This window comes from Achroia grisella, unplaced genomic scaffold (assembly GCF_030625045.1).
Source record: "Achroia grisella isolate CSIRO2021 unplaced genomic scaffold, CSIRO_AGI_Agris_v1 utg841, whole genome shotgun sequence".
Taxonomy (NCBI): Eukaryota; Metazoa; Arthropoda; class Insecta; order Lepidoptera; family Pyralidae; genus Achroia; species Achroia grisella.
The window spans coordinates 2296646-2321767 of record NW_026713039.1 but is presented as its reverse complement, the minus strand read 5'-3'; the positions used below and the strand labels follow the sequence as shown (position 1 = coordinate 2321767).

General features: G+C 33.4%; 1 protein-coding gene across 1 annotated transcript in view; it reads left to right on the top strand.

Moving 5' to 3' along the window:
• Window positions 1–25122, top strand: part of LOC131852305 (unconventional myosin-Va) — a 50442-nt gene that overhangs the window by 12938 nt on the left and 12382 nt on the right. Inside the window, exons 12-30 of the mRNA XM_059202979.1 lie at window positions 250–448; window positions 964–1184; window positions 1928–2106; window positions 3165–3245; window positions 4183–4321; window positions 4871–5028; window positions 5328–5502; window positions 5675–5764; window positions 6840–7024; window positions 7881–8137; window positions 9813–9939; window positions 12356–12434; window positions 13413–13508; window positions 14537–14645; window positions 15640–15783; window positions 16867–16946; window positions 22859–22888; window positions 23823–23932; window positions 24462–24569. Coding sequence (XP_059058962.1) covers window positions 250–448; window positions 964–1184; window positions 1928–2106; window positions 3165–3245; window positions 4183–4321; window positions 4871–5028; window positions 5328–5502; window positions 5675–5764; window positions 6840–7024; window positions 7881–8137; window positions 9813–9939; window positions 12356–12434; window positions 13413–13508; window positions 14537–14645; window positions 15640–15783; window positions 16867–16946; window positions 22859–22888; window positions 23823–23932; window positions 24462–24569 — 2567 coding nt within the window. The remainder of the gene's footprint in view (window positions 1–249; window positions 449–963; window positions 1185–1927; window positions 2107–3164; window positions 3246–4182; window positions 4322–4870; window positions 5029–5327; window positions 5503–5674; window positions 5765–6839; window positions 7025–7880; window positions 8138–9812; window positions 9940–12355; window positions 12435–13412; window positions 13509–14536; window positions 14646–15639; window positions 15784–16866; window positions 16947–22858; window positions 22889–23822; window positions 23933–24461; window positions 24570–25122) is intronic.

The window sequence follows — 25122 nt, the reverse complement described above, 5'->3', positions numbered from 1 at the left end:
AATATCACAAAATCTTCCACCACAAGAGTGGAATGAATTCTGGTCATATGATTTTTTATATTAAGTTTCTAACTACAATCCTTTGCTATAAATGTCACACTATCGATTTTTTTTCTAATATTAAATCACACCTTTATTTCCTTATTTAAAAATACACAAGTTTCAAATTATTTTATATGTACTTTTTTTTTTTCAAATATTACAAAATCTATTGACATTAAATTTATTCAACTCCCCTATTAATAACAGGAGGAAATATCATGGAAGATGATCGACTTCTACGACAACCAGCCGTGTATAGACCTGATTGAGGATAAACTTGGTATCCTGGCGCTGCTCGACGAGGAGTGCCGAGTACCTCAGGGCTCGGATCAGGGTTTCGTGTCCAAGTTGCATGATAAGTGTGCCAAGTACCCGCACTTTATGAAGCCAAGGTTCGGCCGATCTGGTGAGTTTAGTGAAATGCTTCCATTTTGTTAAGTTTTTTAATTATTATTTATTTATTTCAGGCTACTAGGCCCATATTATAAATACCTTATAGACTAACATACCTATGAAATAATATAAAATTTATAATATTGAAATTGTCTTATTAACTGAGAATAATGCTTCTAAGTTCAGAAATAAAAAGAGGCGTCATCAAGTATTGAATAGAGTTCGGATATATATAGTGTTGACTGTTCGACGATCAAACTGCCCTGTGCCCTGATGCAAACAGTCGACTCGTAGATATGTGTCGTAATATGGGTGTAGACTCAATAAAGGTTGTATTTGATCACCAATATGGTATAAGGTATAGAAGGTTGTAATGCTTCCAGTAGCGGTGGTCTCCGCACTGAATATTTATTGTCTCACACATGCTAATGGTAGTAGAAATAAACAAAGTAATATAAATCCATTATGTAATGAAATGTACTTGCTCCAAACCTAATTCGATAAAATTTCTATTGTATTGATTCACAGCGTTCATAATAAAACATTTCGCCGACAACGTGGAATATCAATCCGGTGGTTTTCTGGAGAAGAACAGAGACACGGTGTCTGAGGAGCAGCTGGAATGTATAAAGTCAGCGACCAGTTGCCGTCTCATCCACACAATGTTCGCGGAGCAGCAAGACCAGTCCGCGACTCTACCGCCGCCGTCAAGACGCAGACAGCCCAACATGGCGATTGGCAGTCTTACAGTAAGTATAAGAGAATGAATGAATGAGTGAGAGAATGACTGAATTCGTGAATGAATGAGAGAACGATTGAATTAGTGAAAGAATGAGACAGTGACTAAATTAGTACATAATGAATGAATAATGAATGAGTGAATTGAATGAGAGAATGAATAAATACAATAAATACATTCAACCTAAGGGAGACTGCACAAAGTTGTTTGCATGATTACGAAGATAGATAAGGCAGAGTGCTAATGCATGCAGTGCTATTATCATGTGCTATCTGTTATACTATACAGTGATTGACTGACTGATTCATCTGTTCCTATACTATAAATACTTGTAGTAAAATTCTGCCACTTTCCATCAGAATGATTGGCATTCAAGTTATTAAAATAAATTGCCCCATTAGCTCTAAAAATGACACTATTACACTTTTATAACAAAGTAAACATCTTATGTGGTTATATCTCCTGAGGAAAAAAAACCATCACTCCTAAGAATATCCTTCAGTTCTTGTGCCTGACGGATCTAGGTAGCGAACTTTGAAAAAGAGTGAGCACAATAGATCTATATAGGTCGCAGTGCTACAGGTCTAAAGTATCTGATAATAGTCCAACCCTTCAATAAATAAAAAACCAAGAGAAATATTAGGATTATAATAACCCTAAGCGAATTAAACAGTGATATATGCAGAAAGAAAGAGGTAGAGGGAGAGAATTAAAAAAATAGGAATGCCTAGCTAATTCTCCCGTTGTTACCAGCAACCAGTGAAACGACCATCCGGTCAGAAGCAAACGGTGGGCTCTCAGTTCCGAGCGTCGCTGTCCGCACTGATGGCCACACTGTCGGCCACCACGCCGCACTACGTGCGCTGCATCAAGCCCAACGACACCAAGCAATCGTTCAGCTTCGATCCCGCCAGGGCTGTTCATCAACTTAGGTTTGGATTGAAAAGATATTTGATATTTCATAACTATCTACGGGACTTTAATTAACTTAATTTATTTATATTGTTCACAAAAAAAAATATGGTATGGTTGCATATTATATGGTTGCAGTAGCTATGGTAACGAGCTGATCAGCGATGTCAATGTTGGTAGGTGCTGACACCTATGTGTTCTTTCAACTACCGTCATTAGATTGTCCAACGAAATATCGCGACACACAGCAGTCGCGGTGTCCGTACCCTTGTTGACTATTGAAGTTACCGAGCGTTGTTTGGTCGTGGATAATAGTGACAATCAGTAGAGAGAACCCTAATAATAATAATAATAATGTCAGGACAATTCACACAGCGCCATCTAAACCCAAGTTAAGCTAGCTAAAGCTTATGTTATGGGTACTAGATAACTAATACAAATACATAGATATTTTTTTTTCGTAAATACATACATATTATACACAGTAAACACGCAGACCGATACAAGCAATCATACTCATGAATACAAATATTTGTGCCGTGCGAGGAATCGAACCCGCAACCATCGGAAGTAAGGCGGCTAAACTGCTGGACTACTGAGGCCGTCTAAATGAAAATATTTATTAATATAATAATGAAATGAAATTATTTTTTGCTATCATTTGCTACTTTGTGAAAGATCTTTCACGCGCAATCAGGAGTGCGTTCGATGTAGCGCGAGAAGTCCAAAGATTCATAACTGAAAATAAAAGCAGATTGATATTTTTATAACTAGGTATGGGACTTTATTTAAATTATTTACTTAATTCCCGGGCGATATCATCTGCTCCACATTTTCTCAGTTTTTGATACATATTGCATTGCAGCTCCGCTCCTATTGGTTAGGCTATATCCCACGCTAAAAGAATTTTCAAAATCGGTTCAGTAGATCCAGAGATTATTCTATAATTTCTCAAACTCATAACTTTACCTCTTTATAATAGAACACACTCATTGAAACTCGCTATCTTTAGTGTAAGATGAGATAATAACCACTAGGCTGTGTCGGTGCGTTCACTTATTGAAATTTTACTTTACAGGGCCTGTGGTGTGCTGGAGACCATACGGATATCAGCGGCTGGTTTCCCATCGCGGTGGTTGTACCAAGACTTCTTTCATAGGTAAATGAGAATATTTTTTAATTGATTATAATGGATGGTGCACCTGCCTGCACAAATAGTATGCACTACCGGGACACAAGTAGAGGATGATGGAATGAGCATGCAGTTGGGTCAGTTAGCCAATGATGACTTTCAGATAATCGATTTTAAATAAAGTTTTCATAAAAATCTTAATTCGGCCATAAGACCACTGATGCTTTCAATATTACAATACAATAAAATACCAGAGTCTGTTATAAATCTGCCAGAAAAAAGATTTATATGTCAAATAAAACAGTTCCTTTGCAAAAAAGCTTATTATAAAATTGAAGAATTCGTTAACGATAATAATGTTTTTATAGAAAAACTTTAAATCTATAGCACTGACAATATTATCTGATTACATTAATAATGAGTGCGTAGCGACTTCTATGTTGATTATCGCATGCCTCTTACTTGTTATACTGTAATTATTTATATAAAAAAACATCTATTAAAAAGAGCAACACACAAGTTTCTTGCTCATTCTTCTTGTGATTCATCTGCATTCCGAATGAGTGGTAGAATCAAAATATGACTATTCAACAGTGCTTGTAATGAGTTTATTTGTATAAAGATTATTTCTATTTCTATTGATATCTACTTAGCTGACCCAGCAAACGTTGTTTTGCTATATAAATTAATAGCGGTATAAAAAAAATAGGGGTTAGTGATATAAGGGTAAAAAATTAGGGTTGTATGTATTTAATGCCATATTATAAAAAAATAAAAATTGTCCAAAATATAAAATGTTAGGGGTGGACAAGCCTTATCACTTAGGGGTAAGAAAAATAGCTAACCGATTTCAGACCTACTGAATATGCATATAAAATTTCTTAAAAGTCGCTGAAGCTGTTTAGAAGTATGGTAACTGACATTGTGACACGAGAATTTTATATATACCTAAAATTATTTACAGATACCGTTTACTCTGCGTTCACAAAGACATAGATCGCACCAACATCAAGAGCACTTGTGGTCGCATACTGGCCAAACATCTCAAAGATCCAGACAAGTACCAGTTTGGAGCTACGAAGATATTCTTCAGAGCCGGACAGGTAATTAGTCATATTTAAGAAGATTTTTTTCGGATTACTCTAATGCTGTTTGCTGCAGCTGGCCTTTATAGCTTCACCGGTTGATAGGGGGCTAGTGCAGTCGGTACTCTAAAACAAAGGAAGGACTTCTGGAGCGGCTGAAGGCCAAGTCTTGCTTGACGGATACTACTTTAGTCTGGGGTTGCTAGGGTTTCGACTCAGGTTGTCGTAATTTTGATCCCCATTTGAATTGGTGATAGATCTAATAGATAAGATGGACAAAGAAGTCCCTTTTATTACTTAATGGATTTGTAAATTAATGATCATTATATTAATACGTGATGCAGAAATTTTATACCCTTTTTTAGGGAAATGAAAATGCGCGGACATTAATATTATTTGTCTTACTGAATGTTAATTAATTATGGTTGAATTACGACTACTGGGCGATCACTAGTTAAATTAAATTTAAGTTAAAGATCATTTGGTCGTTTTGCGCTCGCACGATGCGACCACCAACAAATATCTTGTTATTTTACTTCACATAAAAAAATGATGTACTGTTTGCAGGTGGCATACTTGGAGAAGATCCGTGCGGATATCCAGCGGCTGTACTGCGTGCGCGTACAGAGCTGCGTGCGGCGATTCGTCGCCAGGCGCCGGTACCTGCGGCTGATGACTGCGCTGCGGGGACTGCAGGCGCGGGCCAGGGGATACCTCGCACGGCGGTAAGGCAGGGCAGGGGACTGGGGCGCGGGCCAGGGGATACCTCGCACGGCGGTAAGGCAGGGCAGGGGACTGGGGCGCGGGCCAGGGGATACCGCGGGTCGGTCAGAGGGGCAAGAAACTGGGGCGCGGCCAGGGGATATCTGGCACTACGGTCAGTGGGGACAGAAGACTGAGGCGCGGGCGAGGGGATACCTCGCACGACGGTCAGTGGGGCCAGTTGATACCTCTCAAGAGGTCAATAGGCTTTTGACATTCTCATTACATGAAGGAAATCACACAATATCTTTTTTTTCTACAGCAAAGCACAAGAAGTTCGCCGTAACCGTGCGGCAATTAAAATCCAGAGGAATGTTCGTGGATGGCTCGCAAGGGTTGAATACCAAAGATGGAGAAAACTGGCTATCGGTCTACAGGCGTATGGCAGGGGATTCCTCGCCAGGAGACTGTACAGAGACCGGAGGAAGGTCAAAGCGGTAAGTATGCCAGCAAAATTTATATAACTTATGGTTTTTTTTATTAATTTGTATTTACTTTGTATATTAATGATGTAATTAATCAAACGATAGAAATGAGGTAAACCTGTAAGAGCTTATTCTTTCTTAAAAGTGTTTATTTTCATTATACATAATACAATGTTCTTTACAGGTAATCACGTTGCAACGCTACGCACGGGGCTACCTTGCGAGAAAGAAAGCAAAGAAGCTGAGATGGCAGATTGTCATCGCACAAGCGGCTGTAAGTCGTCAATATCCAAATTGAAATAACTCTATTGTCGATCAAATTCCGACCGTTTTTTTTTAATTTAATAAAATGATAAGTACATTTATTTTTACACATTGACTCGCCAAACTGCAGAACAGTTTGTTGGCAAGATATCGCTCAGTTTTCTTAATACTCACATACCTACATACATACACATAAATACGTGTTTTTACAGAATTTTAACAATAATATATGTACAATTTTTTTTTAAACTTTATATAAAAGTGCTCTTTTTAATTTCGACTTCAGTGCTGGTACTACTTAAATTACAATTTCGTTGTAACCTATCTAAATTGTTATATATTTTTGGAAACAAAAACCCCGTTGTTCTTTCCCCGTTATATTTAATCTACACCCATAATAATAGTTATGAAAAAGTCACAAAAGTTGTGAGAATAGAATAGTATATCCTTTATTCAAATAAACTTAAATTTAAGCAGTTTTGAATACTTAGTCATAGTTTTAATCGATTTGGAGCTGCTCCACTAAAGCAGTTCTCTCTCTTATTTAAAAAATGTTCATTTCATATTGTATGGTTATTAGGGTCATTAGGGTCATTAGGTTCCCTAAAATATGGTCGAGCGCAGTGACTGGTCTGAGTGCTCTAATCACTATGACTGATTTACTCAACCAGTTGGTTGTATATTTAATATTTTCTATATTTGAGTATTTAATTGAACTAGTGCTAGTTGGTAGTTTGTATTCACACACTTCAATTCAAAAATGTAAAGTAACATTCTTCTTGTGATGAGACAGATTTTTTGTAAAATAAAAGTTGCCTAAGTTACTGCTTATTACATCAGCTACCTGCCATAAAAGTCCCGTCAAAATCGGTCCAGCCATTTCAGAGATTAGCCGGAACAAACAGAAACAAACGGAACAGACAGACAATAATTGTAAAAAAAAATATTTGGTGTATACCTATAACGTATTTATATATGCATGTAGTAAAAATCGGTTCTTTCAATATTGCAAACAGACACACCAATTTTATTTATATGTATAGATTATATTCTATGTGTTATTAAAATATGTTATTATTTATCAGATACGTCGCTTCCTCGCCCGCCGTCAGTACAAACGTCTCCGTATAGAAGCGCGCAGTCTTGATCATGTGAAGAAACTGAACAAAGGTCTGGAGAATAAAATCATCAGCTTACAACAGCGGCTCGGTGATGCCCTCGAGAGGAACAAATGTATTGAGCCGTTGCACACGCAAATTGCGGACTTAAAGTAAGTGTTATAGATTTCATATTGGCATACTTTACCATTACTAATATGTATATGTACTAGCTATCCCAGCATACGTTGTTTTGCCTTAAAATAAAAAAAAAAATTAGGGGTGGACTACCCCTAACATTTAGGGGGATGAAAAATATATGTTGGCCGATTCTCAGACCTACTCACTACGCTCACAAAATTTCATGAGAATCGGTCAAGCCGTTTCGGAGGAGTATGGGAACGAAAACTGTGACACGAGAATTTTATATATAATATAACATAGTAAAACAATGCAATATCCCAGTAAAAAACTGCTCAAGTCACGAAATTGAAGAACGTGGTATAGAAAATTTGACTTAAATATAAATATTTAAGTCAAATTTTCTTTGTTATATGACGATCTTAGTGGTCTAGCTCTTTAGCACATCGCTTTAATTCGCAATGATGGTCCGATTTCTCACACGGTACAAACATTTCTATAATTATGATTCATAAGTATGATTGTTTGTTTAGGCATCGTTGTTTTCTATGTATATATATTTACAAAAAATGTATCTATGTATTTATATCAGTTGTTTAGTTCCCATAAAACAAGTTCTGTTTAGCTTGGGGCTAGATGGTACTGTGTGAATTGCCCTGAGATATTATTATCTGTTATATTATTATATAATTATTGTATATGTATTGATATTATTTGGAAATTTATTCATATTATTTAAATTTGACTTTAATTTGTATTGAATTACTGTGTTGTAATTGTTCACACACAATAATTTACCAACATTATTATAATAGTGAACATTTTTAGCAAAGTGGAGAATGTGAACAAGTCTATGTGATCTCACATACTATTTATTTTATTTTACAGATCAAAGTTAGAGCTTCTAAAATTAGTGGAAATTGAAGTTAAAACTCTTCGTGTCGGTATCGATGATAAGGACAGCTTGATTATTGCTTTACAAGCGGAACTGGCGAGTGAAAAGGATAGCAATATGCGATTGTCCGAAGAGAAGAAAGAAATAGAACAGCAATACAAGAAAGATAGAGAAGAATCGGAAGCGGAGAGTGAGAAATTAGCCGAGGAATTGAGAAGTAATAAGGAACGCTACGATTTGGATATAGAAGGTAAGATTTATTCAAACTTATATTAAGAGTGTTGCAAGTTTAGTTTGGGATAAACAAAAGAATACGCTATGGAATGTTTTTTGTTTACTAATTTTTTTTAAAATTACAGATCTTTGTTATGATGGATCTGTAACAAAGACGGGTCGAGTTACTATTATTATCATTTTCTTGATATTTTTCTGTAAATTCTCTAGCTAACTTCAGTAAGTTCGTGTTTTACATGACCTGTGGATAGTACTTTCAAAACTGTTTAAACCACATTTTCAAAGACTGTACTTGTCCCTATTATATTTAACAATAGACCTAAATGACACAGAAGTAATCTTTATTCAAATAAACTTCATATAAGTACAATTTTGATATTAGTAGTGTTTTTATTCTACTGCTTATTCCTAATGCAGATTCATTCAAGAAGAATGAGCAGAAAGCTTGCTTTTTGGTCTTTAAAACATGTGCTAAAATATTACATTTTTAAAATTTCGTGTGAATACAAACTCCCAAATAATGAATTTGCTTAAGTAAAATAAATCGGATCAGTAGTCTAGGAGATTACCGTGGACATCAAAACTCACAAACTTTACCTGTTCATAATATTAGTATAGATAATATTCGACAGTTGCTTTTACCGTGGTTTAATATAATAATTCTTGATTAGATATCACATTAGATAAAAGTGTGTACGTTGATAAAATTTGATGATAATTAATATTTCGTATCGATCCCTTTATTTATATATGATTATCAAATTTGTCACGATCTTGCTATTTGATAATGCAGCACACAAGAATGTCTGTGTGATTACCAATTATACATATTCCAAGTTTTTCTGGCAAATAACGTGACGGGATGCATTTATTGAAGTGTTTGAATTACAATTCGCGCGCAATGTTATGATTAGTTCGCGTCTGATAACAAATTTGTTTACGCGTTTAATGATAGCTTATATCATGTAAATTGTATGTTTCTTTTAATATGATAATTGCATACGCTAAATCAGACGATATCGCCTTTTATCTGAACTAAATAATTGGAACAAGGTCTATATTTTTAGTGTATATTGTGTAGTGTAAATATGTGTTGTGGAAGTTCTGAAAAGTGCTTTTATCATCATAATCTTATTGATGATTGGTTATAAATAGTGCCATAGTACCATGGTAGTCCCATCTGATGCTTCAGAGATGAAGGCTGAAATAGCCTCCAGTGATTCTTTTATAATTTGGTCTAAAGAATTTGAGCAAAGGACAAATTTTTGGAAAGGTCTGTTAGTTACTTTACTTATTTTTTTATACTGCTATGGTGGCAAACAAGCATACGGCCCATCTGATGGTAAATGGTTATCGTAGCCAATGGACGCCTGAAACACCTGGAGTGTTACGTGCGCGTTGCTAACCCTTAAGAAACCTTAATATATCCTTTTTGAAAAACCCCATGCTGTAGTCTCGTGAGAAAAGCTCGGCAGGTAGTTCATTCCACAATCTAAGTTAATGTCAATCAATTACTTGAACATTAGAAAATAGTTTATATTATTTACGTATTACAACAACCATCACTTTGTTTAGGTGCAATTATTGAAAAAATCTGTATTGTTTGATTGTTTGTTATTCCAAAAACATAAAACAACGGAATTATATGAATATAGATCTAAAGCACTCAACTTACAAATCTGTTCTTCTAGAACGTGACAAACAGCACGAACAAGAGAAGAAGGCTCTGTGCGCAGAGTTAGAAGCAGAAAGACAGAGTCGGCAGAAGTTGTTGTCATCTCAATATGAGTTGCAGGAACGATTGGATGCGTTACAGAGGTAAGTTAGTTTTATTTTTAGGTATAACAGTGGACTCGAAATTACAATGGGGGCCTCATATTTCAAAATTGGCCAATAGACTCAGTTCAGCTGCATATGCAATTAGAAGAATTAGGCAATTAACAGACGTGGCGACGGCTAAACTTGTATACTTTAGTTATTTCCATAGCATTATGTCATATGGTATACTACTGTGGGGTAAAGCAGCCGATATAAATACTATATTTACTTTACAAAAGAGAGCCATACGTTCTATTTATGGTATGGGTTCAAGAGAGTCATTACGTCAGTGTTTTAAAGATTCAAATATCCTCACCGTTACTTCATAATACATTTATGAGAATATCATGTATACACGGAAGAATTTAGAGAGTTTTAGAAAACTTAAAGACTGTACAAATAGAAACTTACGAATAAAAATAAGCGCGCAATTTTACCTAAATGCCGCCTGCACAAAGTCAGTAATTCATTCTATGGTAATTGCGTAAGATTTTATAATAAACTGCCAGAATCTGCACTAAATCTGACAGAGAGGCAATTCAAATCTTATATTAAACAATTTTTGTGTAAGAAAGCCTATTACAGGATAGACGAATTCATAGACGACAACATATCAAGTAAATAACTAGTTTATTAGCATACAACGTTATAATTTGTTTATCTCATTGCTTTCTTGATTCAATTATTTTAGAAATATGAAAGCGTAGCGGGTTTTGTATTAATTGCCGCATGCATTCTTATGTGAAATGTGAATACTATAAACATCAGATGGCAATTGTGAGTAGCTATGACGTGGTCTGGTGTTTTGAGTAGTCATGCTCACAAAAATGTCCAGACTTGTGGCGGCGTGGTGGGCCGGGTCATTGGGCTCCCTAAAATATGGTCGAGCGCAGTGGTGGCTGGCTCATCCGTCATACTCGTGAACGGGTGCTGCTTGTGTGGACTGGTCTGCTCTAATCACTATGACTTATTTTCTCTTATTAATTGTTTAACCAGTTGTTGTATATTGAATGTTTTTTTTTTCTATTTTATTATTTCATTGAATTAGTGCTAATCGGTGGTTTGTATTCACACACTTAAACTTAAATTGTAAGTAAGAATAAATTATTTAAAAGAGCAACACACAAGTTTCTTGCTTGTTCTTCTTGTGATGAGACAGCATTCCGAATGAGCGGTAGATTAAAAAAAAAAGTTATGACTATTCAAAAGTGCTTCAATGTAAGTTTATTTGAATAAATGATTTTCTATTCTATTCTATTGACGACCATACACACCGCTTAATTTCCGATGGTCGTGGGTTTGATGCCTCGCACTATATAAATATTTATATTTGTCTCGGATTTTCTATACATATTATATAATATTTCTATGTATATATTTATTCCTATCATTAAATAACTGTGATATAATGGCTTCGATCCGGAGCATTGCTGACAAAGCGAACAAACATTCTGAACAGTTTTTAATGGTCCCGGAGTCAAACCCCACACAACGTAAATATTGGTATTTATATTTATGACTGTTTGTATTGATTTATGTAAATGAACATTAATTCATTCATATCTGAGTGTATTATTAACTATTCAAATTCAAAATTCATTTATTCATGTAGGACATATTAGCCGCTTATGAACGTCAAATTTTTTACATTATAATTTTATTTTTTTCCCTACCGTCTAGTTCAGTATATGCAAATTGAGAAGAACTGGCAAGAAAGTCAATTAAATGTTTAATTTTATTTAAAAAAAAAGCCAGTTTATTTCCAAGTATATACATAGGTGTCTATATCTAACATTAAATGAAATTAATCCCATGCATGAACAACTATTGCCATGCACGCTCGTCATCCCAGTAATCGTTTAGTGAGTAATAGGCTTTGCTCAGTAAATATGATTTAACAGATGTTTTGAATTTATTTAAGGGTAAATCCAGTATATATAAAAATATTTGAATGTTTAGTACAAGCTCATCTTAGTTTGAAGCTAGATAGCGCTATGATATGATAACTCTGAAGGTCGCGGGTTCGATTCTTCGGTAAAAATATAAGTATGCTTGTTTGTATCAGACTGGCTGTTTTCTAAATATACTGTGTTTGTAGTTACAAGAAAATATACGAGTATTAAGAAATATAATTATTTATATCAGTTGTGTAGTACCCATAACACAAGCTCTGCCTAGCTTGGGACTGGGACTAGATGGCGCTGTGTGAATTGTCCAGGCATATTATATACTAGCTCTGCGCGCGGTTTCGCCCGCGTGTAATTTATAGGCTATATATGTTATTCTGATGTATAAACTATATTACTGTAAGATTTCGTCAAAATCCGATCAGTAGTTTTTGCAAGAGATAGTAACATACACACAAACTTTAGCGTTTATAATATTATTAAGATATTATTACAATTTGTTTCATAAGGACTTCGGCGCCCAAGGAGCACAGACGATCACTGTCAGATGCAAGCAACAACTCCCAACAGGAGACTACAGTCGAAGATGTTAGTAATATTTTTTTTACTATATTTGCTCACAACATCGCTTGCGTTACCAATAATATTTTGTTCAGCCGAGTATTTAGTTTGAATTGGATCGATCCTATCTAGTATTTATATTGCCATTGATTTTAAAAAAGAAATATATTTGTGGTAACCGTGGCCTATTTACTTGAATAGCATTTTCATCCATTTCAGAAGACTAACATAACTGTAGTTTCACTGTCTAATCACACCCTAATACCGAATTATAAAGTAGCTTGTTGCTTTATGGTCACCTAACTTGAATGTCACTATCTAATCTGTAACATATAACCAAAATACAGCTTACAAAGTAAGCTGCTTAGCGCCTGTAATAGGTCAGACTATACCTACGCAAATGTCTTACAGTTGCTCAGTCTCAAAGTCTCAGTTGAAATTAGTGAATTCTTTTTACAAAAAATATTTATATTTATAATTTATTTATTATTTATTCATTTGCATTCCATAGTGTTACAATAAAGAGTGACAAAATATTATTATAAGAGCACTGGAGAAATGGGGGGTAGCGGGATAATGTAAGTGGACTGTATGGAATGAAATAAAGGGGGCGCACAGTACGTACCTGCGACTGGAGAGCGGGTGTATTCTTGCACAGCTGCTGCACTCGATGAATACTAAGTTTATATATTATTTTTATCAATATATTATATTAATTAATTTAAAGCGGAGCGGTTGGGACGAGATGTCACCATTCACGTTAGTAGACGAGGTCGTCGGGCGACCTCAGTTGACATACTGTGCGCGGGAAAGGGATTAGGATATGGGTAATAATACCATACCACTTGATATGTTTATAAATGGCGCGAAAAAGCACTATGGACCCTGATGGTAGCAGCAAGCTACAATGAGATACAGTAGCTTTAACAGATTTTAATTATTCTGTATATTATTTTTCTGATCTAATATACACTAGTTATAGATGAATTTCTTGACATACCACAGGATTATGGCTATGGATCGGTGCGTTCAGTGGAGACCACACGGCCGGCGTTGGAAGCTGTCAACTGGTCTACGGGTTCACACAACGGCGCAGCGCCGGTGAGTATATATTTTTTATTAAATACAATAGATGAGTATGGAACCGTGTATCCGCCTACGCTAACGGTATACTCTGGCGAGGCACCAGTAGAGGATGATAGGATGAGAATGGAGTCAGGTCAATGAACCCATCATGGCGTAATCGCCAGAAATTAACAGCGATGGTTTCCAGGGAAGACAGCGTGGAGGTCGGATTTATATGGTATATTGTTGGCAATGAGACCACTCCATTTCATTTGCTTACAATCTCTTCCTGTACTTGATGAGGGTGATGAGTCATATTTCTATCTGATTGCTGTATGGAAAACTGCGATATTGTATGCTTCTAAAGTTGAGTGAAGGGAGTGGAGATTGATGATGTGTAAAAAACTAAGTAACTCGATAAAAAACATTTTTTGTTTATTTATTAATAAATTTATTTGTATTTGTACATGCATATACAATAAATTTATAAATAATAAATTAACAATACACACTTGGACTCTGTTTAAAGAGTGTAGCAATTTCATAGATAATACATATCTTTATTATACACTAGCTGTGCTCGCGGTTTCACCCCCATTAAATTTCAATTAAAATATAGCCTATGTGTTATTCTGATGCATAAGCTATATTACTGTAAAGTTTCATCAAAATCCGTTAGGTAGTTATTGCGTGCAAGAGTAACAAACGTCCATACACACAAACTTTCGCGTTTATAATATTAGTCAGATTAAGATATATATATTATATATATGTTTACATTGTATAAAACAAAGTTTGTATAAATCAACGTCGCTGTCTGTGAGTTTCGATTGGATTTCAATGCACTTTTCAGTAATACATAGAGCGATTCAACACGAACGTTTATATGTATAATATATGCTTATCACAGTACAAAAAGCAGAGAATTTTAAAGTATTTTAATTCACTTAGCAGCAATACTAGTTGCGTTACAAATATTCGAATTTCTTAGAACTTTTCTGTACTATAATAGTAGTTCGACTTGCTAGTATATATTAAAACAGTTATTATTGTATATACTACAGATCGCGGATGCAGGTCTGGTTCTTCGTATGCAGAACAGAATATCGGCGTTGCAGAGCGAACTTTCTAGAACTTCGAAGCGCGCCGCCGACTTAGAGGAGCGGCTTATGAGTAAGTATTATACAAGAAAAAAGAAGAAAGTCTGTGATTGTATTCTTGGAACTGAGCAACTTTCCGAAACAGGCGTGGTGGAATAATATTTGTTGGATTAAAAACCCTTTAAATTAATATATGAAAGAGAGAGAGTGGACTGTATTTATTGAAAAGAAAATAATTAATGGAAAAGGAATAAAAATACGATTTCGACCTGGAAGAACGTCTTCCACACTCAACACAAAGTAAGCAATGTTACACCAAACTTACTCACCTTTGCTCAGGAACGTCCCGATGTGTAGTACTGTTTAGTGGCCACGCACTCTAGAGTGTATATTTTCATCAAAAACAATTATATTGTATTAAATAAATAATTAATTATCTTGTTTTATATAGATAAAAATACGGAGCGTCCTTTTAATTCCAGTTCTTATTTTCAATTGTTTTGTTATTATTTTTTTTTTTAATTTAAGTGGCCACATGTTTTTATATGTTATTACCGAGCGGCCTTTGCTCCAGTAAGCAAGCCGGTGATACAACCAGCTTAGACTAAAGAGGTTCGGAATACGGAACAATATTACGGAAAAAAATAACAATCACTTAGAACAATTCACACAGCGCCATCTAGTCTAAAACTAAATAAAACTTGTGGTACTCTACTATTATAGACAACTGATAGAAATAGGTAAATAATTTCTTTTTGTGAATAAATATATGAAATACATCCCGACCAATAAAAACAATCATACTCAGAATATTTGTAACACTAAACCACTTCTACCAAGAAAGTAAGTGGAAACCCTCATCTAATATTGTTTTTTTTTAATGGATGATAGCATGTGGACATGTTAGTTAGCCCATCGTGACAAATTCGCCAGGAATATCACGATGGTTTCCAGAGGGAACCGCGTGGAGGTCAACCTGACATAACTAATAATGCGTTCAATAATTCTTCTTCATTAATTATTCTTCTGATATTGTTGTAGAGAATATATTCTTATTAATTTGCTAGATCGCATGGCCTCCCCACCGAGCAACCCCAACATCGACAGGTTTAAGGTGGAAGAATTGGAGATAGAGAATAAGAAGCTGCGGGAGCACCTGGACAGGCTTCGGGAAGCTGGAGACAGCATGCTCATCTCCAAGGAAGTCATTGGTAAGTCTGGATATTTACTTAAGTATGTAGAATCATGTATTAAAGGAAGTATATAACATGAAAAGGGAAAGGACGAGGACGAGGACCGAAAATGAGATGGATAGATTGTGTGAAAGATGATATGTATAAAAGGAGTGTATGCTCAGATATGACGGCCGATAGGGAAATAGAAATCTTTATTCAAATAAACTCATTACAAGCGCTTTTGAATGGTCATATATTGATTCTACCACTCATTCGGAATGCAGATGCATCACAAGAAGAATGAGCAAGAAGTTTGTGTGTTGCTCTTTTGAATAGATGTTTTTTTTTATATATAATTACAGTATAACAAGTAAGAGACATGCGATAATCAACATTGAAATCGGGATCAGTGAAGAAGATGACATATAGCGTGATACCACAAATAATGTGATTAAGGAACAGCAAGGATGAAAATTGTTTTATTATTTTATTAGGGGGGTATCAGACAACTAGGAAATTCATATTACTACCATACCCATACCATACCCATAAAATAATAATCGTTTTAATATACCATAATTATAACCTAGCACAATTCACACAACGCCATCTAGTCCCAAGTTAAGTAGAGCTTGTGTTAAGATTACTAGAAAGTGATTAAAATACATAATACACATAGAAAACATACATATACAAACAATCATACTCATGAGTACATATGTTTGTAACGTGCGAGGAATCGAATCTACTACCATCGGAAAAACGGTAGACCAGCGAGGCCCTAAATTAATATTGGATACATATACATATTCATATAAATAAAATTGGAGTGTCTGTTTGTAATATTGAAATAAAAGTTTTTTACTACATGCATATGAATATAAATACGGTATATACACCAAAATAACTTTTTTTACAAGTTTTATCTGTCTGTCTGTTTGTTCCGGCTAATCTCTGAAATGCCTGGACCGATTTTGACGGGACTTTTTTTTGCAGGTAGCTGATGTAATAAGGAGTAACTTAGACTACTTTTATTTCAGAAAAATAACGTTAAATTCACAGCTTGTGCTTGTACTAATTGTACAGCTAGTGATAAATAAGAATTATTTTCGTTTGCAGAACAACTGGGTGTGATGCAGAAGGAATTGGACAGGAGACGAGACGAATGCGTACAACTCAAGAGCGTTCTTACTAATCAGGTATGATACATTTTATTATACACATGTTTTTTTTATTACATGATAATGGATTGTAATATATAATTACTACCTAATATTCCAAACGTTGTTTACTCATATAATTTAAAATCTCTTTTAAAAATATAAATAGGGATAGAATGGCGAAAATTTAGGGTTGTATGTATTTTTTTATACTACGACAGTGGCAAATAAGCATTCAGCCTATCTGATGGTATACGGTTACAAAAATATATAAATATCTCTAATAGGGATAGAATGGCGAAAATTTAGGGTTGTATGTATTTTTTTATACTACGACAGTGGCAAATAAGCATTCAGCCTATCTGATGGTATACGGTTACAAAAATATATAAATATCTCTATATGGCGAAAATTTAGGGTTGTATGTATTTTTTTTATACTACGACAGTGGCAAATAAGCATTCAGCCTATCTGATGGTATACGGTTACAAAAATATATAAAATATATAAATATTTCTAATAGGGATAGAATGGCGAAAATTTAGGGTTGTATGTATTTTTTTATACTACGACAGTGGCAAATAAGCATTCAGCCTATCTGATGGTATACGGTTACAAAAATATATAAATATTTCTAATAGGGATAGAATGGCGAAAATTTAGGGTTGTATGTATTTTTTTATACTACGACAGTGGCAAATAAGCATTCAGCCTATCTGATGGTATACGGTTACAAAAATATATAAATATTTCTAATAGGGATAGAATGGCGAAAATTTAGGGTTGTATGTATTTTTTTTATACTACGACAGTGGCAAATAAGCATACAGCCTATCTGATGGTATACGGTTACAAAAATATATAAATATTTCTAATAGGGATAGAATGGCGAAAATTTAGGGTTGTATGTATTTTTTTTATACTACGACAGTGGCAAATAAGCATTCAGCCTATCTGATGGTATACGGTTACAAAAATATATAAATATTTCTAATAGGGATAGAATGGCGAAAATTTAGGGTTGTATGTATTTTTTTTATACTACGACAGTGGCAAATAAGCATTCAGCCTATCTGATGGTATACGGTTACAAAAATATATAAAATATATAAATATTTCTAATAGGGATAGAATGGCGAAAATTTAGGGTTGTATGTATTTTTTTATACTACGACAGTGGCAAATAAGCATACAGCCTATCTGATGGTATACGGTTACAAAAATATATAAATATCTCAAATAGGGATAGAATGGCGAAAATTTAGGGTTGTATGTATTTTTTTATACTACGACAGTGGCAAATAAGCATTCAGCCTATCTGATGGTATACGGTTACAAAAATATATAAAATATATAAATATTTCTAATAGGGATAGAATGGCGAAAATTTAGGGTTTTATGTATTTTTTTTATACTACGACAGTGGCGAATAAGCATTCAGCCTATCTGATGGTATACGGTTACAAAAATATATAAATATCTCTAATAGGGATAGAATGGCGAAAATTTAGGGTTGTATGTATTTTTTTATACTACGACAGTGGCAAATAAGCATTCGGCCTATCTGATGGTATACGGTTACAAAAATATATAAATATTTCTAATAATAGAATGGCGAAAATTTAGGGTTTTATGTATTTTTTTTATACTACGACAGTGGCGAATAAGCATTCAGCCTATCTGATAGTATACGGTTACAAAAATATATAAAATATATAAATATTTCTAATAGGGATAGAATGGCGAAAATTTAGGGTTGTATGTATTTTTTTATACTACGACAGTGGCAAATAAGCATTCAGCCTATCTGATGGTATACGGTTACAAAAATATATAAATATTTCTAATAGGGATAGAATGGCGAAAATTTAGGGTTGTATGTATTTTTTTTATACTACGACAAGTGGCAAATAAGCATTCAGCCTATCTGATGGTATACGGTTACAAAAATATATAAAATATATAAATATTTCTAATAGGGATAGAATGGCGAAAATTTAGGGTTGTATGTATTTTTTTATACTACGACAGTGGCAAATAAGCATTCAGCCTATCTGATGGTATACGGTTACAAAAATATATAAATATTTCTAATAGGGATAGAATGGCGAAAATTTAGGGTTGTATGTATTTTTTTTATACTACGACAGTGGCAAATAAGCATTCGGCCTATCTGGTATACGGTTACCGTAGTCTATGGACGCCTGAAACACCAGGGGTGTCGTGTGCGCGACCCTTAAGAAACTCTTAAGAAAAGAGCAACACGCATATTTCTTGTTCGTTCTTCTTGGATGAGGCAGTTTTCAGAATGAGCGGTTTAAAAAATAAGTTAAATAAGTTTTATTATAAAACATAATTTGAATAATGAATTTTTTGTTCTATTCTATTCTAATTCTAATTAAAAAATAATTTATTAATGTATGATATTTTAGCAGGTTATGAACGTAATTTTTTTTTTATAAATTTTTCCCTACCGTCTGTTAATTTTTCTTCTATATTCTTTCGTCTATTATATATACTCCTAATGGTGAATGATTACCGCAGCCCATGAGCACCCCTAACTCCAGGGGAATTGTAGATTGTGAGTTGCTAGTCTTTGCCTTTTTGCCGCTTGCTCGTTGTTATATAAAAAAATGTATATTTATAAAATTTTATTGTGATTATTTATTTCCTGTTGTATGTCGTATGACACGCGATATGTTGGCATATCTTGAGTTTATACTGATAAACGAATATCTTAGATAATTAATTATTTACATTTGGTTCCGTATGTTACAATATATTTTTGAATAAAATCAGAAGTCATTTGTAGAATAGAAAGTTCTTTATTCAAATTAACTTAAACTTCTGAATAATCATATTTTGTTTATTTGCCGCTCATTCGGAAAACTGTCTCGTAATAAGAATAACGAGCAAATTTTTTAATTTTTTATTTTTAATAATGCTTTATTCATGACCATGGATACAAGTCCTTCAGTCGAATACATTTTTATAATGAATTGAATACAAAACATAAGAAATAAACTATTATATAAGCTTAGACAGTACAATTTTAGTAATAATTCATTAATATTAAATTTTTTCCACAATAACGAGCAAAAAACTTGCGTGTTGCTCTTTTAAATAATTGTACTTATCCATACTGGAACAAACAGTCATAGTTATAAATACGGAAATCGAATTTTGATCCCGTGGGATTTTTAATGCGAAATTATTGAAGAATAAAATGAAACAAAATACATTTAATATCTATTTCTTTACATATAATAAAATCGCGACTGGGAAAGAACAGTCTGCTTGTGTTTTAAGTTTCCATGGAAAAACTGTTGGTTGAATTAGGGTGAATTTTTCACAGATATGTCATATATATAGATATGTTACAAAATGTTAACAAAAATATTTCACAATTCAAAATAATTGGATTTTTATATAACGATAAGTCAAAAACATTATTTTTTTATATAATGATAATTACATGTTTTTAGATTTTTATATAATGATAAATCAAAGTCGTTAGGTTTTTATATAATGATAAGTCACAATAATTAGAATTTTATTTGCACTATACAAAATTTTAGTTAGAGGTGTTTTTTGTTAATATTATGTAGCATTTAATTGCTACAGAACGAATGACTTATCATTATATAAATATGTAATGATTTTGACTTATCATTGTATAAAATGTAATGATTTTTACTTCTACCTGTACAAATTTTTAGTTGAGAGATATTTTTGATAGATTACTTATGTATAATCGACCGCGGAACCCTAAAACTGTAATGTTTGTCCACATTATCTGAGTAAACAGTAGTTTCGTGCGTGTTACATGGACGGAGAGACGAGTAAGCAGGTACATTCATACTTATCCGTTAAAAACACTCCGTCCGTATTATTTGATTTTCAAACTTATTTCTTTGCAATAAAACTCATTTTTAAACGCATAAATAGAACAATCCTATTGTTTTCAAATATGAAAGTATATATATTTTTTAATGTGTTTCGTGTAATCGTTATAAGGTAAATATTAGATTTGGGTTCTATATATTGGATTGTTTTTAACGGACTTTCAAATATATATAAATATATAAATATGTATGGTCTTTGCCTTCGTAAAAGTCTTCCATGGTCGCTATCATCCGATCCTCTCCGATCGATCCCGCCGAATTCAACGGGATCGAAATTACGACGGCCTGAGCCGAGGTTCGAACCCCTAGCAGTGCCCTCAGACTAAAGTCGTATCCGTCAGGCAGGAGATGGCCTTCAGCCGCTCCATAAGTACATCCTTTAGTTTGGAGAGCGATATGCAGTCGTCCCGTATCGTCCGGTGAAGCTGTAATGGTCAGCTGCGGCCAACAGCATTAGAGTAATCCGAAAAAAACAATTTCGTCGTCAAAACAATAAAATATTAATGTTTTAAACTGTTATCATAGTTGGTAATATATGTAAATATTATAGATACGATAGATAATATTATTTATGTATTTTTAATTTATTTCAATATATATTAATTTATTAATATGTTAATAGAATTTAAATATTAATCGGTATTCTTATAATCATGTACATTTGAAATGAATAAGAGCAGAGTTATTTGTCAGTTCTTCTTAGCTCGAAAGCTCTCCGAAATGACGGTAGACTTGACATATCATAATAGTGTGTAAGAGATCTACATAAAGATATTTTGATTTGATTTGTTATTACGGCTCAATCGACATGTGACCAGGATACTTATAACGATATTTACATCAATAAATGTTATCACAGTAAATAATATAATAATAATATTCCTGGACAATTTACACAGCACCATCTAGTCCCAAACTAAGTAGAGCTTGCGTTATGGGTGCTAGACAACTGATAAATATATTTAGATTTTTTTTTTATAAAATAAATACATAGAAAACACCAGATTGTTACAAACAATCAAACTCATGAATACAAATGTTTGCACCGTCCGAAGAATCGAACCCGCGACCATCGGAATTAAAGCAGTGTGGTAAACCTCTAGACCACCGAGGCTGGGTTTCTTCATTATACCATTCTAGTAGTAGGAACGGAACCCAGTGAGAGATTGTATATTATATACATATATACCTAGGAGTATATGTCTGTCAGTTATCTGACAGTATCTAGACAGTTCTCGCTAACATACAGTTAGCTGAATAACTGTCGCATGGTAGTTAATTAAATAATAATTGGCATACGTAATTATGCCTCTTCTAACGCGGATATCGAAAACTTTGTACATGGATTTGCCTGTTATACCGAGGACTTGTTACATTCATAAGAAGAAGGTAGGCAAGAATATAAATAGAAGGATCCGCGTACTGGGTCTAGTGTATTTTTTCGTATTTTTGTTTTAATTTAATATCCTTTATTTTTTGTTTAGATTACTTTATTAACTAAATTAAATGTGGTACGGTCGGCGGAATTAGAATATTAATATATTTTTTATTTCTATATATATTTTGCCTAAGAAGAAATAAATTTATAGATATTATTATTGTTGTAATATATTATAGTATACTTAGAATTCTGTGCATATTATGTTACTATAATTATAAATGCAAAAGCTTGTAAGTTTGGATGGATGTTTGTTACTCTTTCACGCAAAAACTACTGTACGGATTTTAATGAAATTTTACCGTAATATAGCTTATACCTACATCATAATAACATATAGGCTATAATTTAAAAAGATATTATGTAAATTGAATCAACAATCGGTAAATGTCATGTAAGTGTAATGCAAACAAAGTAGTAGATCAGCTAGTAATTTATAACAAAAAAAAAAATGTTTAAAAGTATTTTTATCAGTTGTCTAATACCAATAACACAATTTCTGCTTTGTTTTGGACTAGATGGCACTGTGTGAATGGTCCAGGGTTATTTATATTATATGTTATAGTATAGTATATAAATATATGTATATTTATTTGTTTCAACCACAGAAACCATGGTTCCAAGCGCTCAAAAGTGTCGTGAGTAATCTTCAGTTAGATGGAATTGTTTGTTTTAGTCGCAAACATGATTGCATGACTGTACCGAGCCAGCTTGTATATCATTTATTTATATTTTTTTGTTATTTAATAGAAAAAAATATATAGAGTGGAAATGTTTTCTTTTATTGGAGTTTTTTTTTAATTTTATATTTTTATTGGATTTTTTTTATTAACACATTGGATTATTAATCAATAGATGTTTTTTTATGAATCTAGCATATCGTGGATTTAGTAGACTTTTTTTTCTATACTTTTCAGAAGTACGTATGTGTGGAAATGTATTCCAATTTTGAATTTTTAGAAACATGTTTATTCAAAATTGGAGTATGTAAATGTTACTACATTTCTCTTTTTATTTTTTTATTTTTCATGCATTCTTTTCCTGTTGCATGGTATCTACTTTAATTTGTATTATATATTTTTTCTGTCTGCATAGATATGATTTATTATATACATATTATTGTATTAATACACATTATTAGTATTTACTTAATAAAAGAACTTTATAAATGCATACTATATATTGTTTATATATTGTTATTTATTATATACGTTTGCACACCAAAAAAATCTTCCAATGTGGCCGAAATCTCTCAGGTGTTACAAATACCGATAAAAAACCAAAATAAGCCGAGAGATGACGGTAGACTCGCCCCTAGTCACGTTGGATTCAAATATACCGAGTGACATGTGGGCATGTCAAGTGTTACGGTCCCATGATGTCTAAATGAGAATGTCTCTAAGAATATCTAAATGAGTATGGCTTAATGAGAATGTCTCTAAGAATATATAAATGAGTATGTCTTAATGAGAATAACCCAGATGGGATAAAAGTGTATTTGTTAAATTCTTCATAATTACATAAAAAAAATATGGCCAAGCTGTGTTACAAATGTAAACTTTATGTGTACAGACGGTGAATCTAAAGTCCCTCGCGTCGTCCAATTACGGTTCAGATGTGGACATCATCAACGAAGATGGGGAACTGGCAACGGCTTACGAAGCACAGAAAGGTATTAACAGGTAAGAAAGAATACACCCACTCTTGTAAATCCACGGATAAGCGGTTTTTTTATGGATAATGTTGAAGTGATGCACTGGTGCCCTGCCAGCATGCAGAACGGTGTATGCTGGCGGGGCACCAGTGGAGAAGGATAGGATGAGCACGAAATAAGTACAAATCTATATAAAAATAAAATTGTAACTGGCAGCCTACAAATATGTGCGTTGCCATGCTGTAAAAACGTAATAATAAAAAGAATAAAATTACAATTAACAGAGGTTATCGAGATATTGCATTTTTATTTACTAAACATTAATTTTAAAACAATCAAACATCCATGAAATTCAGTTAGCAGTTCACATCATGGCATATTCACTAGGGAGTAGCAACGATGGTTTGACGGGTGACCGCATGGAGGTTGAACTATTTCGATCCATTGTTAGTAATAGAGCTACTAGCCTCTTTGCTACAATTTCTCCTCCCTAATTTGAATGGGGTAGTTAGAGGGAGTTATATTAACTAACATTAATAATAATGCCTTCACGCTAGACAACTGCAAGAGGAGTTGACAGCAGAGAAGAAATTCTACTCGGAGCACATCATGAAGACTAAAGGTGAAATCGACAGGTTGCGAGAGGAGAATGAGAAGTATCAAAAGTAAGTGGTATTTTTTTGTTAATTTTTAATTTTTTTAAGGGCCTGGATGCTGGCAACTTCGCCTGTTCATTCGTCCTTTTAATATTTATATTATTTTACATTATTAAGTATTTTTTGGATTGAGTTTTCTGAAAAAAATACAACTAGTACAATATTTTTAATATATATATAATATTTTTACATTTTATTTTAGAGTTTATAGCATTTATAAAACGTATAAATGTAATATATATTTATATAATATGTAAATATCCCGTACTTGAACAATAAATGAATGTATTTGGACCGCTCAACTCGTGTTCCACCATACCTTTACAAGATCTCTGTACTCTTAGAGGTCAATATAAGAAGCATATTTATATTAATTTATTACAGCGATGAAGAAACCAATATAAGATCATTGAGAAGATATTTACGCGAACTCTGTGATAATACGTCTCGTCCTAGAAGTTTCCTATTCAACATAGACATTTTTGTTCATTTGACTTTTTCTTTATTTGGCGCACTTTGATAGGCAGATGTAGATAATATGTAGTAGTAGTACCAAAAATAC